Source organism: Monopterus albus, unplaced genomic scaffold (assembly GCF_001952655.1).
Source record: "Monopterus albus unplaced genomic scaffold, M_albus_1.0 scaffold31.1, whole genome shotgun sequence".
In the NCBI taxonomy this organism is placed as follows: Eukaryota; Metazoa; Chordata; class Actinopteri; order Synbranchiformes; family Synbranchidae; genus Monopterus; species Monopterus albus.
Window position 1 is genome coordinate 3,964,944 of NW_018127911.1, and position 13,640 is coordinate 3,978,583.

A 13,640-nucleotide genomic window follows, 5' to 3' on the forward strand; every position below is an offset into this window, starting at 1 on the left:
TGTTTTTTTACAACTACCTTAATGATTGCGGCTTGTAGGATGAAGAGGAGAAGCCCTCTGAAAAGGTGCAGGTAACTCCTGGAAAGCTGAAGATGACTTTTGAGGAACTAGAGAAGGAAAGGCAGGACCAGAGGAGGAGGCAGGCTGAGGAGGACGCCAAACGCCGCCTGGAGGATGAGAAGAAAGCTTTTGAGGAGGCCCGGCTGGGAATGGTAATCAAGACTTGTTTTTGCAATACAAAATATCAACATAGTTTGGAATTAGTGATTAAAATATGTGATGTTTGACTACCTACTTTATCCCTGTAAAGCCCAACATATCAAAAAATAGCCAGAACATTCAAATTTTTTGGAACTGAGATGTTTATTAAACCTTTTAACAAAATCCAAAATAAAATTCATGATTCGAAATTCAAGATTCACGATTTTATTTGCCATATATGCATAGACAGACAGTCCAGGCATATAGGAATAGAGGTGCCATATTATTTAGATTATTTCTATTTCTTTTTTTTATCACATTTGATACATGGGGCATTTTTGGTGATTTTTTTTTTTTTTGCTCTGAAACCTCACGTATCATATATGATACAAATGGTTTTATATGGTTAACAATACTTTCGTGTCATATCAGGGAGACGATGAGGAGGACAATCAGCCATCTCAGGAAGACAAAGAGGAGTTACGGCCTGGAAAACTGAGGTTGACTTTTGAAGAGCTGGAAAGGCAAAGAGTTGAAGAGGAGCGCAAGAAAGCAGAAGAGGAGGCTAAGAAACGAATGGAAGAGGAGAGGAGAGCTTTTGCTGAAGCCAGGAAGAGCATGGTCAGTATGCTTCGTATAAATAAATATAAAATGCAATTAAAAATGAAGGAAAGAAAGAAAGCTCTCTTATGAGAGAAAATTCTCATGCAATGTACACATATCTGGTGGTGATATGGTCGTGTTATATACTGTATCTCAGAAATGAAGAGCCTCATTTTCAAAAGTTTCATAAAACAGATGATTGCAGTATCAGCCACCTCTTATCTACAGTGCTGAAAACTTACCTTCTTGTATTTTTACTCAGCTTGTAGATGAGGACGATGAGGTGCTGATGGCCTTGTTGAACCTGGAGGGCAGTGAGCCTGGGAAGATATGTGCCAGTTTTGAGGAGCTGGAACGCCAGAGAAGAGAGGAGGAGCAGAAGAAGGCTGAGGAAGAAGCCAAGAGGAGACTGGAAGAGGAGAAGAGGCTCTTTGCTGAGGCTCGCAAGAGCATGGTAAGTCTGCATGACTTGGCAGCTGTTGAGCTGCTCAGCTTTCCCTTTTTAAAAAAAAAGAAACACTGCATAGAAAAGCGCTTTGCAAATGTAAGTCCATTTACCATATATCATTCTTATGGGTGCAAATGGTACACCTGCATTGTTGTTCCTTGTCCAAATGATTCCTTTAAGAGCCCTGGCCTGGATCAGGAAGCATCTGCATCTAGAGATGAAACACTATGAAGAAACAGTTCTTAATACAGTATACAGTATTTTACTATGCATGTATTTATGAAGGTCTCCAGATGAAGATGATCTTTTCTCAAGTGTTCTTTAAATGCTATGTGCAACAAAGGTACAGAATGGTTTCTGCGTTGTTTTTTCTGTTTTTATGGGATCATTTATTGTTGGGTTAGTAGTTGAATTTTAATTGTTTTACTCTATTATAAACAAAAGCCAGCTTGGATGATCATACAACATGAACATAATTGTTGATTCAGTCAGTTACATCATTCCCTAACTGTCTGTATAGGTTTTAGATGAGGAAGAAGGCATGGTAAAGAGTGAGTCTCAGGAAGCACTGCACCCTGGAAAACTGGAGATCAACTTTGAAGAGCGGCTGAAAGAGAAGGACGACGCTGAGAAGAGACGTAAGGCGGAGGAACGCAAAAAGAGACTGGAGCAGGAGAAGCAGGAATATGAACAACTCAGGCAGGAGATGGGCGAGGTGAGTTTAGAACAGATGACAATTTATGTGGTGCAAGTCCATCAACAATGTAGGTGTTCTGGGAGCTCAGGCTTAGTATACACTCACTTTATTAGGTACACCTGTACAGTTATAAGCAATTCAATACAGTACTTCCACCTTAACATCTGTGTTTATTTCAATTTCACCAGTAACTAAAACATTTTGAGCTTCATAGAGGTTAAGGTGGATGTGTTGGGCTGAAGTGCATATAATTGTACAGGTGTACCTAATAAGCATTAATCTCTCAGCCAATTAGGACTTCTTTTACCTTATGAATTTAAACAAATATTTCATAGAATCACAAACACACAGACTTTTTCCATAATTTACAAAACAAACAGTTATGTTGATTACATCGGCTTCTATTTCACAGGACGAAATAAATGAAAGCTCAGATGTTGTCAGCACAGAGTATGAAGAGCTGACTAAGCTCAAGAGGACTGGCTCCATCCAGGCCAAAAACCTCAAGTCCAAGTTTGAGAAAATCAAGGAGCTGACTGAGGAGGAAATTCAGAAAAAGATTGAGATGGAGAGAGCACGAAGGAAGGCCATCGATGATGAAATTAAAGAGAGAGAAGCTGAGAGGTTCCAGGAGGTAAGCGTACCCATATGCTATATAGCAATGTTAATTTTCCAATAAGACATCAATAATTCAAGATGCCACAAACAAAATTTCTCTATATCAGTCAAGGATTATCTCAGTGTCACTTTACAACTTTTGTAATTCAGGAGGAGGAAAGCAAATCAACTCCAGTGAAGGGCGAGGAGTCACCATTCAAACAGAAGGTGGATATGCGTGCCCGATTTGAACAAATGGCCAAAGCCAGAGAAGAAGAGGAGAGGAGAAGGATAGAGGAGCAGAAGCTGCAAAGAATGCAATTTGAGCAGCAAGAGATTGATGCTGCCCTCCAGAAAGTAAACATTCCATAATCACAACCATATATGCATCATTAATGCATGACACATAAAGCAAGAGTTTGTTTTAAGGTTACTTTCACTCTAATCACTTGTGATTCTTGTTGTCATCTGTTTGTTCAAAAAGGACAATGATGGTGAAGAGGAGGGTAGCATCATTAATGGCTCTGCGGCCTATGAAGACGAGGAGGAACATGCTAGGTCGGGCGCTCCATGGTTTAAAAAGCCCCTTAAGAATCAATCAGTGGTGGACTCGGAGCCCGTTCGATTCACTGTTAAGATCACTGGAGAGCCGAAGCCAGAGGTGACCTGGTGGTTTGAGGGAGAGATGCTCCAAGACTGTGAGGATTATCAGTATATAGAGCGGGGAGAGACATACTGCCTCTACCTGCCAGAGACCTTCCCAGAGGATGAGGGAGAGTACATGTGCAAGGCTGTGAACAGCAGAGGCACAGCAGCAAGTACCTGCATCCTCACAATAGAAAGTAAGACAACCTTAGTGTAATTGCATGCCTGCATGATTCCTCCAATCTGGAATTCAGCCTCTCTCAATAAAGTGGATTGCATGCTCCTCTTCCTAGTGAACTCACGCTGAATGGCAGATGTGGATAACTGCTCTTCTCTGTCTTTCTTGCAGCTTATGACTACTGATGCCCTTCCATGTTCTGGAAGCTTTCCTGTTGTTGCTCACTCCTTTTGTAAAAAACTTCATCCCTCATGGTATGGTATGGTCAAACAGCAGGGGGAAGAAAATAATAGAATGCTTGTCATTCCTAACGGAGGGATACACAATGTAAAAAAAAAAAAGCAAGATGTTTACGTATTGCTCATTTGTAGAGCTGCACTCCCTGTTAGAGAAGGATGATACTGGTGCCAAAAGTAGACAAGATTCTTGTTCCCATGCCAAGGGTTGCACAAAACTTCACTGTGAGGCCCTAACTTGTGATAACAGCAAATTTTATGTAGCACTGTATTGTATTGTAAATATCACCAGTTATTTTCCATACCTGGCAGATGTGATGCTTGAAGCACTGAAATGTAAAAGTAAGATCAGAATCAGAATCAGCTTTATTGGCCAGGTGTGTTGGACACAAGGAATTTGACTCTGGTACAGCGGCTCTCAATGTGTATGTACATATCCTTATGTAAGGCAACAGCAAAGGGAAAGTAAACAATATACCAATATAAGGCTGTATCCAGTAGTATAACATGTCCTTGTGTTCTAATTTCAGAAAAGGTGAATATTAGTAAAACATCTCACATCTTGGGTATTCTGCAACTTCATCAGTGTTAAATAGGTGGTACAATGGACAACAAAAAACAAACAAACAAACAAGCAATAAAACAATGTGGGTGAATAAAATCTCACAGATATGGCTGAAATGCAGTCAGTATTTATAAAAATGGGACAAAAAGTGCCATAATACCACCACTTTAATCAACCCATAGCTTTCTGTCCACTTTTCCATATTAATAAAAGTTATTGTGGTACTTACCTGTTATTATATCAAGGGAATAATTTGTTAGTCATCACTGAAGCATTTTTTATGAGACGACATTGTAATGGTATAACGCATACTGCAGGAACAAAGCTATTTGAACTCATCTATACATCCTAATGTTCATTTAAAGGTCCAGATAAACTATTCTTGATTTGTAGCATCTAAACAATCTTAATATGTAGATTTTTCATTCACTAGCCCCACCTCTTTCTTCTGAGTTACATGTATTACTCTTGATAGAGCTGTCATAATTCTGTTGTGTTGACAGTAGGTAACCACTTATGGTTTGATAATGAAAAACATACAATAGGTTAACCCAAAAATATGTCATATATTATGAATGGAAATGTTTTAATAAAATGAGCAAAAATTACAACTTTTTTGTGATGTATTATATTTAAATAGGGAAGACCTGATTAGCTGCCACCTACTGCCTGATCTGTACATTTTACTTGCTTTGCTTTTGGTTTGTGACCCCCACTCATCATGATTGGATTACCAACCAGGCAAAGTAGGCTGACCCCGAAAGGCTGCAAAGCTTTAAGATCTCTGTATGTTAATTGGTTTTGGTAATTTAATACATTTCAATTTTAAATTTCACCTTTACTGTATGATATCCATTCAGGCAGTTGCTGCATTATTCATATTTTTGACCATACAATATCTCTTAAAGAGATCTTGTGTCAAAATTGTTATCTGTTAGGGTTTTATTCACTTATTTTATTTTGTCCTGACATGATGCGTTTTCCTTATTAAGTGTCATTTAATCAAACTGCCATAAATAAACACAAAATAAGTATTATTCCAGCATAATAGTACTAGTTGTTACGGGGGTAGGGGGTGGCAATCAGCCGTACTCCTAATGGGTTACATAAATAAATCAAAAAATATGTAAAAAGCAAAAAGATTGTAAGAAGATTGTAACTTATTCCGAAAGAAACTAAATATGTTTTATTTACACGTATATCCATAAATAATCTCGATACTCTTTCAATTTATCTTGCGACCCCTGTAGAGGGTGCAGACCATGGTCCAGTCCACTGTCAACTAAGCACTATTGCGCATGCGTTGATCAACCAGTAACCTAAATGTATTCTGGGTGAGGATTGTGTAGTGGAAATAATAGGTCGCCATATTTACATGCCTCATCCATTGGCCATATATATAGTGGGAGAATGGAGCGACTAGCATTATATCAAGGGAGTAATTTGTTAGTCATCACTGAAGCATTTTTTATGAGACGACATTGTAATGGTATAACGCATACTGCAGGAACAAAGCTATTTGAACTCATCTATACATCCTAATGTTCATTTAAAGGTCCAGATAAACTATTCTTGATTTGTAGCATCTAAACAATCTTAATATGTAGATTTTTCATTCACTAGCCCCACCTCTTTCTTCTGAGTTACATGTATTACTCTTGATAGAGCTGTCATAATTCTGTTGTGTTGACAGTAGGTAACCACTTATGGTTTGATAATGAAAAACATACAATAGGTTAACCCAAAAATATGTCATATATTATGAATGGAAATGTTTTAATAAAATGAGCAAAAATTACAACTTTTTTGTGATGTATTATATTTAAATAGGGAAGACCTGATTAGCTGCCACCTACTGCCTGATCTGTACATTTTACTTGCTTTGCTTTTGGTTTGTGACCCCCACTCATCATGATTGGATTACCAACCAGGCAAAGTAGGCTGACCCCGAAAGGCTGCAAAGCTTTAAGATCTCTGTATGTTAATTGGTTTTGGTAATTTAATACATTTCAATTTTAAATTTCACCTTTACTGTATGATATCCATTCAGGCAGTTGCTGCATTATTCATATTTTTGACCATACAATATCTCTTAAAGAGATCTTGTGTCAAAATTGTTATCTGTTAGGGTTTTATTCACTTATTTTATTTTGTCCTGACATGATGCGTTTTCCTTATTAAGTGTCATTTAATCAAACTGCCATAAATAAACACAAAATAAGTATTATTCCAGCATAATAGTACTAGTTGTTACGGGGGTAGGGGGTGGCAATCAGCCGTACTCCTAATGGGTTACATAAATAAATCAAAAAATATGTAAAAAGCAAAAAGATTGTAAGAAGATTGTAACTTATTCCGAAAGAAACTAAATATGTTTTATTTACACGTATATCCATAAATAATCTCGATACTCTTTCAATTTATCTTGCGACCCCTGTAGAGGGTGCAGACCATGGTCCAGTCCACTGTCAACTAAGCACTATTGCGCATGCGTTGATCAACCAGTAACCTAAATGTATTCTGGGTGAGGATTGTGTAGTGGAAATAATAGGTCGCCATATTTACATGCCTCATCCATTGGCCATATATATAGTGGGAGAATGGAGCGACTAGCATCGCCATGGAAACTACGGGGAAACAGACTTAGCTTACCTCAAAATCTATGCATATATCCATGCTCCTGAGCCTTGGGACGCCCACTGACTTGAAAGACTGCGCAGTTTGACTAATTTTATCACATAGCACCTGGTCTCTGAAACATCCACGGTCCCTCAACCTAGGGTAATACACATCTGTGTAATGTGTGGCGCAGCAAATCCCACATCTTAAGTATGGTTTGCTGGTCTGTTCGCCAGCGCAATGGCCAAAATAGCCTCTTGCTGACTAATCAATGTTAGAAGAGCATTCACGTTATAACCGGCCATGGTCGTCTCCGTTGAAGAGGTTGCTTCTTCCCTTGTACGGGAATATCTGAGTCGAAAGGTAAGTTAGCTAACTGAACGGGAAGTGCGAAGCGTTCTCCAGTAGCTAGCTCCCTGTTAGCCCATGCCCAACTATCTTGCCTAACGCCAGACAAGGTCATAGTAATCTTTTTAACTTTTTTTTTTGTTAAAATGTGACCATATTAAAAGCATTTTCAGCTGTAAAATGGCTATCGTTAAAATTCTTAGTCACAGGCTTTGACTGGTCTCAAACTATGGCGTAACGGTGATCATGTCGGAACTGATGTGCAGGGACTTAAAAGGACGATTGCTTGTATGGACGAGGAGCATCCACGCACTGAGGCCAGTATCAACAACAGATCCCACCTGAGGCAGATTCTCAACATGGAGAGTCTCTATAGAAAGAATAAGGTACGTCTTGCAGTCAGAGATTGATGGCTGTGCCACTGGATAATAGGAAAGATCAAAGTCCATAGCTGGCATCTTTGTCATTGCAGGTTCAGGCCTCCCCTCTGAAAACATTACTGGAGATAATTATAAAGCATCACATCGAGGGCCTTACCAATGACAAGATCAGCAGTGAAAATGATCCTCTGAAGTCTGCCCTGACTGTCAGTTCCACTGCTAATTCTGCAGTAATGCAATTAGCAACAAAGATGAATGACACAAAGACAGATAAAAGAGCTTTTTTCATTAGCAAGCACACAAAAATAAGGTATTTGCACAAGCAATATGTTCAGTACATAATTTTGTACTGTTTTGACTTTGAACTGATCTAGGATTTCTCTGTCACACAGGTCTGATGTGGAAGAAATCTTCCCTTCTCGGTGTTCTTTATTGCCTAAGACAGATGGACTGTCCATTAATCAAATGGGTTTCTGTGCCAGTGACTCAGAAGTTCAAAAGGGACAGCCGCTGATGGTTTCTGTACAGGACACTGAGAGCTTGATCGGGAGAGAGCCAGAAAAAAAGACTCTTGTGACTCAGAGTAACCAGAGGAGCAGAACTGGTCGAATTAGACGTGGCATGATGACTGGACCTATAGCTAGTATACCTCAGGTACTGAACTTCTGGTGTGGTTCTTAAATATGTATTTATCCTATATTTAGAACATTCTTATCATTTACTGATTTTTTTCCCTTTTCCCTTTAGGAATTGAGCAAAAAAAGGCAGAGTCGAAGAGTAGAGGGGGCTGAGCTACTGCTTAGAAAAGAAGCGGAAAGCAGTCAGTCTAGAGAGGGGCTTTTGGAGCCTGCCTTACACCAAAAAAGTTTAGAAAGCGGCCTAACTGAAATTAGCTCAGCTGACTGCATAGGAGGGAGATGGGAGTCATGGAGTGCACCAGAGAGAATGCAAAGTGAAATCAGCTTTGAAAAAGTGGGGCAAAACATACGGAAGACAACAAAGTAAATAACTTTAGCATGTTACACTTCACTTAATAAGTGATGGTGTCATGTTTTTAACTTGTTGAAGGTGTCTTCTTATGGGTTTCAGGTTTTGTTCTTAACTTTGTCAATACTGTGTTCTTTTTGTTTTTTTAGAGTAAGGACCAGGCCTATCGTGGCTGGCTTGGATATGTCTGAAATGGTTTTAGGTAAGTGGAGTGGAAGAATATAAAAAGAGGCTTCATCCATTGTGTTTGACTTTTTTGACTTGGACTTGTCAAAGCTGACAGTTTTTAATCAATTTCCAGATGATATTGATGATGATAATGATGATCTGCCAGATCTCCCCAAAGTGTCCTGTCAGAGAACCATTGAAGAGCACAGCTATGCAGGCTGTCCAATGGACCAGCACACTGCCATGGTTGGTGATTTATGGCACTGTTTCTGTACAAGTGCTGGGTGTATTTTCTGCAGTCACCTTTGATTTTCTGTGTGTTTTCTGTTCTTGTGTTTCACTAGGAACTGAAAGCAGTTCTTCTTGGTTCCAGCCTAAATTGTTTCAGTGCTGAATGGAGGAATCAGGGTTTCACATTTTCAGAAACACATGACCTCAGATATGGAATTGTGCAGAAAAAGGTGTTTTTACATTTGCCATCCTGCTAAAGTGTATTAATCCAACACATTGAATTGCATATGATTTATGGAGCTACTATTTATTTTTATTGTTTATTGTTCATATTTGTCATTTGTGTATTTCTTTTCTAGGGTGGCCCTTGTGGAGTTCTGGCATCAATCCAAGCCTTTGTTCTTAAGAAACTGCTGTTTGAAACAAGTGAAAACAGTAATACAGGCCTTCAGTATGTCACACTTTAGTTCAACCCCCCCAATATTAACGTCTGTGTTATCACCTCAATGCTTTTTACAGCCACTATTTACATCAAGGAGTGCTTTATAGCCGTTATTATGTATTGACCTCTGCATTTTAGTGTTAACAGTATTATTATTCCAGGCGAGCTACTTTTCACTCAGATGTCATTTTGCTCTCAGGAGGCTAAGACCTTCTAACACCACCAGAAGAAAGTGTCTTGTTTTAGCTGTGGCTGAAATCTTGTGGAGGGCTGGTGAGGAAAGACAAGCTACAGTTTCAATGTAAGTTCATACTTTTATCCCCCCACAAATATTTACCAATACATAAAACCTAATTACTTGTATTTAACTAGGTTGAATGCATGTGAAGACCTGGCTTAAGGGTTAAGTGTGTCACTGTCACACAAGCAACCTCTATTACAGTTGCTTTGTTTATCTGGGCTCACATCACCTGTACAAGCCAAAAGTTAAACCAGATGTTCCACCACTATTCTAACGTATACTTGGTTTAAGTCATTCATTTGTGTGTGTGTGTGTGTGTTTGTTTGTTTTTTAACATCATCTTTTATCTCTCTCTTTTTTTTGTAAAACAGAATTTCAGGCAGAAATCATTTCACCCCAACAGGACACTACAAATCTGAGGGAGTACTTGAAAAGGTACTGACATGCCACTGCATAGATAACAGCTGAAATGTATATAGTTATATTCAAGATGACCAGATGGAATACAGTTGAACGTGGCAGCATATAGATGAGGATTTTTTAAATTTAAAATGCAACATATTGTTTAGCTCTCTCAGACAGATATTCTTCAATAGTACTATGTACATAGCATGACCACCTTTTAATATTGTGTTTAGATTTGTGGCATACTGTGTCTAAAATGCTACTGTCAGTGCCTTTATTTGGGTATTCAGAAACAATTTGCACATTGATTCATATCTTATTTGGAATGATTTGCATAATAATGTAATAAATACCTAAACATATCTGTTTTGCTCCTCTCTATACTTTTACCTCTACTTTACTGTGCACTGCTGCAGTAGTTTTCTGAATATCTTTTTGTTTAGGTAACATGCTTCACTGTGGACAGTATCAAGGATGTGCAGCTGCTTCTTGAGCAGCATATTGAGCAGGTGAGAGACTGTTTTGTTTTGTTTTGTTTTGTTTTGCTTGTCAGATGTACAAAAGCTTGTCACAGCTTTTCAGTTTTAAACTGTCTTTTTTTCCACAGTTTGAGACCGGGGTGTTAGGATGCATACTGCTTACCATATCTGCTGTTCTCTCTCGATCGATTGAGAGGTAAAAGTATTATTGAACAACACGTACAATGTAAATCGCTATAAGCCAGTATGGTAAAACAACATTAAGTGTGCATTCTCTCTCTTTTTCTAATTAAGAATAAGAGAGGACATGGATGTGCCCACCACCACACTTATCGGAGCCCATGGCTACTGCACTCAGGTATGAGTATTGTTTTTGTGATTCAGAATAGCAGATGTTATAAGAATAATAAAGGTAAATGGATTGCGCTGGATGGCACTGGTTTTGAGACTTCATCTTCAAAGTGTAAAAGCCATCAATTTGCTTAATTTTTTTTCAAGTGTGTTGCTTTTGTGACAGTTGAGACAGGTAGAACTGAACAGGTCTTGCTTCAGAGCCTTGAGTGTACATACAGCTCTTCAGTCAACAACTACAAATAATTGTCGTGGGGAAAATCAAAGATGTACTGTGATCACGTAACACAAGCGCATGCAGAACGTAAGAGAATGTTGATGATGGCACCACAGCAGATGAATCTTAGTGGAACATACAAAACAAATTGTACTGTATTCAGGAAATACATTGTTATACTGACATTGCCTTTTTCTCTTTGTGCTCACCAGGAGCTGGTCAACTTGTTGCTCTGTGGCAGAGCAGTTTCTAATGTTTTTGACAATGACATGGAGTTAGACTCAGGCAATGGCATCATGACTTTACTCAAGGGAATCAAAAGCCAATGTGATGTTGGCCTGCTGTCCTTGTTTGAACATTACAACATCTGCAAAGTGAGTGACATTGTTGGCTGACTCTCTGTTCGCCCTGCCTCTGACAGACCACATACCACTCAGATGCACGTGAAGGCACAAGACCTCAGGCGGCAATCTTTACTGTAATTATGGGCACATCTGCACCATCCGCGAGACAGATATGCCCACATTCACAGCAAGGAATGTTCTTAAGAAGGCTGTTATTTGCCAATGTTAATATGACAATGGAGTAGTTGAAACATTTGAAATGATTTTTGCCTAACATGCCAACAGACTAGACTTTGCTGTCTTGCATTCTGCTTCCTATCTAAGGTAGGAGCCTACCTGAAAACTCCCCGTTACCCTATCTGGGTGGTGTGCAGTGAAAGCCACTTCAGTGTGCTGTTTGGCCTGCAGAGGGGGCTGTTGACCAATTCGGAGAAAGACCTGGAATTTGACTTGTACTATTATGACTGACTAGCCAATCAACAGGAGGAGATCCGTCTCACTGTCTTTATGTAGCATCACTTGTCCCACAGTCTTACTACATGTCCTTTTATGTTTTGATTGTTATATTTCTCTTAATCCAACTGCCTCAATGAATGACTGTTCAGAAGAATGTAGTGTGTAGTTATTTTCTTGTTGCACTAATTGTGAGTTTGCCTAAACTGAAAATGTTCATTGATTGTACTTTTTAGCTGTTGGCAAATTGGCCACGAGCTGTCAGGATGCTGACACTGATCTCATTCCTCCACTAGAGCACTGTATCCGAACAAGGTAACACATGGACTTAACACTCACATGCACAATGATGTCTGCACATCCTGAAAACATTCATAAAATGTTGGGACTTTAACTACTGTTAATTAAGGTGTGTTTGAATTACCTGCATACTTTACAGCTTTAAGTAATAAAGGATCATAGATCAGCCCCAAATACCTTTTTTTTTCTTTTCAGGTGGAAAGATGCATTTGTCAATTGGAATGACACAGAGCCTATTCTCTGATCAGATGGTTTGATGTTATTTTAATTATGGTTAGGGGCATTATCTAACTATCACCATTTTTGCTTCACCAGTACAGTTATTTTAGCATATACTCTTATTTTCTGCATATTCTGTGTTTTTTCATATTTATCTATACATTTAATCGTTGCCATTGATTTCTCTTTCTGCTATTTGAGGTTCCCAACCTTTCTTCTTGGAGCCACACCTACTTGTACATTTTTTAAAAAGCAGATTTTATACCATGCAGCCCAAAATACACAAAATCCTGCTGTCTGTTCTGCTGTGTTCTCTCTGCTCTGCACCTTGTGTGCTATGCTCTGCACTGACACCCAGCAGCAGTCCAGTGTCCTGCAGCAGTGTGAGAAGAGAGCACTTCTGGAGGTATGAGAGACTGAATGGGGAAATACTCTAGCAGTGTAATGTCCAAGCAGACTGCTGGACATTTCCCACCTGCACCTCTTCACATACACTACGACAATGTCAGGACTTCACTTCATATCTGAAAGGAGTATATGTACGTAGCTTACTATTTTTTGAGTGAGGACCAAAAGAAATTTGTTTAGTTTTCTGTGTAGACTGTAACCAGTAAGAGTGTTATGATTTTATTTAGCATGTAAATCTAATTTTGGCAACATCATGACCTCAGAGGAGACAATTCCTTATGCACCCCCAGTGATCTTCGGTGCCCATGGACCCCAGGTTGGGAACCAAGGGACGGCCTGGATGTTATATTTGCAGCTGAAAGGTCTGGGCCCAGACTAGGATTTGGCATATCATACTAGCTATAAAGTCCCATGTTTTTGCTTACAAGATATTTGAGGGGCTCCAGTTTAATTTTTTTAAGGTTTAGCAATAAACACATTTTTATTAAAATGTATGTGAATAGTGAACCAGTGTTACCAACTTGGTGACTTTCTTGCTAAATCTGGCGACTTTCCAAATCCTCTTGGCGACTTTTTTGTCAAAAGCGACTAACGACAAATCTAGAGACTTTTTCTGGTGTTACTGGAGACTTTTCTGGTGTTTTGGAGACTAACGTGAAAGCACGTATCACTGCATTTACTGTCCCCAAAGAGCATCGTGAGGCCCTCCCCCGTCCCAAAACTCTCACAGTAGCCTCGCGCAGCAGTCGGAGCACAGAGGAGACCCACACCGCCCCACGTCCAGACTGCTAATGAATCGCGCATGCGCAAAGCCGCCGCTGAGCCCAGATAAAGGAGGAGGGGGAATTGACTAAATTTGATATTCTAACATTTACCAA

General features: G+C 39.2%; 2 protein-coding genes and 1 long non-coding RNA gene across 8 annotated transcripts in view; 2 read left to right on the forward strand and 1 right to left on the reverse strand.

Annotated features, from left to right (window-relative positions):
* nexn (nexilin (F actin binding protein)) overlaps positions 1–3,931 on the forward strand; it is an 8,492-nt gene extending 4,561 nt beyond the window's left edge. The window contains 7 exon segments of the mRNA XM_020596750.1: positions 144–212; positions 646–822; positions 1,067–1,258; positions 1,773–1,967; positions 2,362–2,583; positions 2,718–2,903; positions 3,031–3,931. Of these exon segments, the coding sequence (XP_020452406.1) occupies positions 144–212; positions 646–822; positions 1,067–1,258; positions 1,773–1,967; positions 2,362–2,583; positions 2,718–2,903; positions 3,031–3,408 (1,419 nt within the window). The 3' untranslated portion in view covers positions 3,409–3,931.
* LOC109958242 (uncharacterized) lies at positions 1,183–6,900 on the reverse strand. The gene is made up of 3 exons (XR_002274648.1): positions 6,823–6,900; positions 3,911–3,934; positions 1,183–1,463 (listed from the first exon to the last, which is right to left on the reverse strand). It is a non-coding gene; the product is annotated as an uncharacterized LOC109958242 (long non-coding RNA).
* Positions 6,633–12,506, forward strand: mindy4 (MINDY lysine 48 deubiquitinase 4). 6 transcript variants are annotated; one of them, XM_020596744.1, is made up of 18 exons: positions 6,633–7,152; positions 7,404–7,523; positions 7,610–7,827; positions 7,910–8,171; positions 8,265–8,518; positions 8,654–8,706; positions 8,806–8,918; positions 9,017–9,133; positions 9,263–9,354; positions 9,545–9,646; positions 9,958–10,021; positions 10,435–10,500; positions 10,599–10,666; positions 10,765–10,828; positions 11,251–11,412; positions 11,707–11,887; positions 12,072–12,150; positions 12,331–12,506. In XM_020596744.1, exons 1-16 carry the CDS (start codon positions 7,093–7,095, stop codon positions 11,848–11,850), a joined length of 1,959 nt encoding a protein of 652 aa, XP_020452400.1. In that variant the 5' UTR covers positions 6,633–7,092; the 3' UTR covers positions 11,851–11,887; positions 12,072–12,150; positions 12,331–12,506. The 6 variants fall into 6 exon arrangements, with proteins under 6 accessions (XP_020452400.1, XP_020452402.1, XP_020452401.1 ...); XM_020596746.1 differs by lacking the exon at positions 11,251–11,412 and having other exon boundaries at positions 6,634–7,152; XM_020596745.1 differs by lacking the exons at positions 12,072–12,150; positions 12,331–12,506 and having other exon boundaries at positions 6,634–7,152; positions 11,711–11,820.
* The last annotated feature ends 1,134 nt before the right edge of the window (positions 12,507–13,640 follow it).

Excerpts from the sequence above, each read along its gene's own strand:
- mindy4 (XM_020596744.1), top strand. The coding sequence starts at position 7,093 with ATGGTCGTCTCCGTTGAAGAGGTTGCTTCTTCCCTTGTACGGGAATAT. Across the intron at positions 7,524-7,609 it reads GTCTCTATAGAAAGAATAAG|GTTCAGGCCTCCCCTCTGAA; the intron begins GTACGTCTTGCA and ends TTGTCATTGCAG. Across the intron at positions 9,134-9,262 it reads ATGGAATTGTGCAGAAAAAG|GGTGGCCCTTGTGGAGTTCT; the intron begins GTGTTTTTACAT and ends TTTCTTTTCTAG.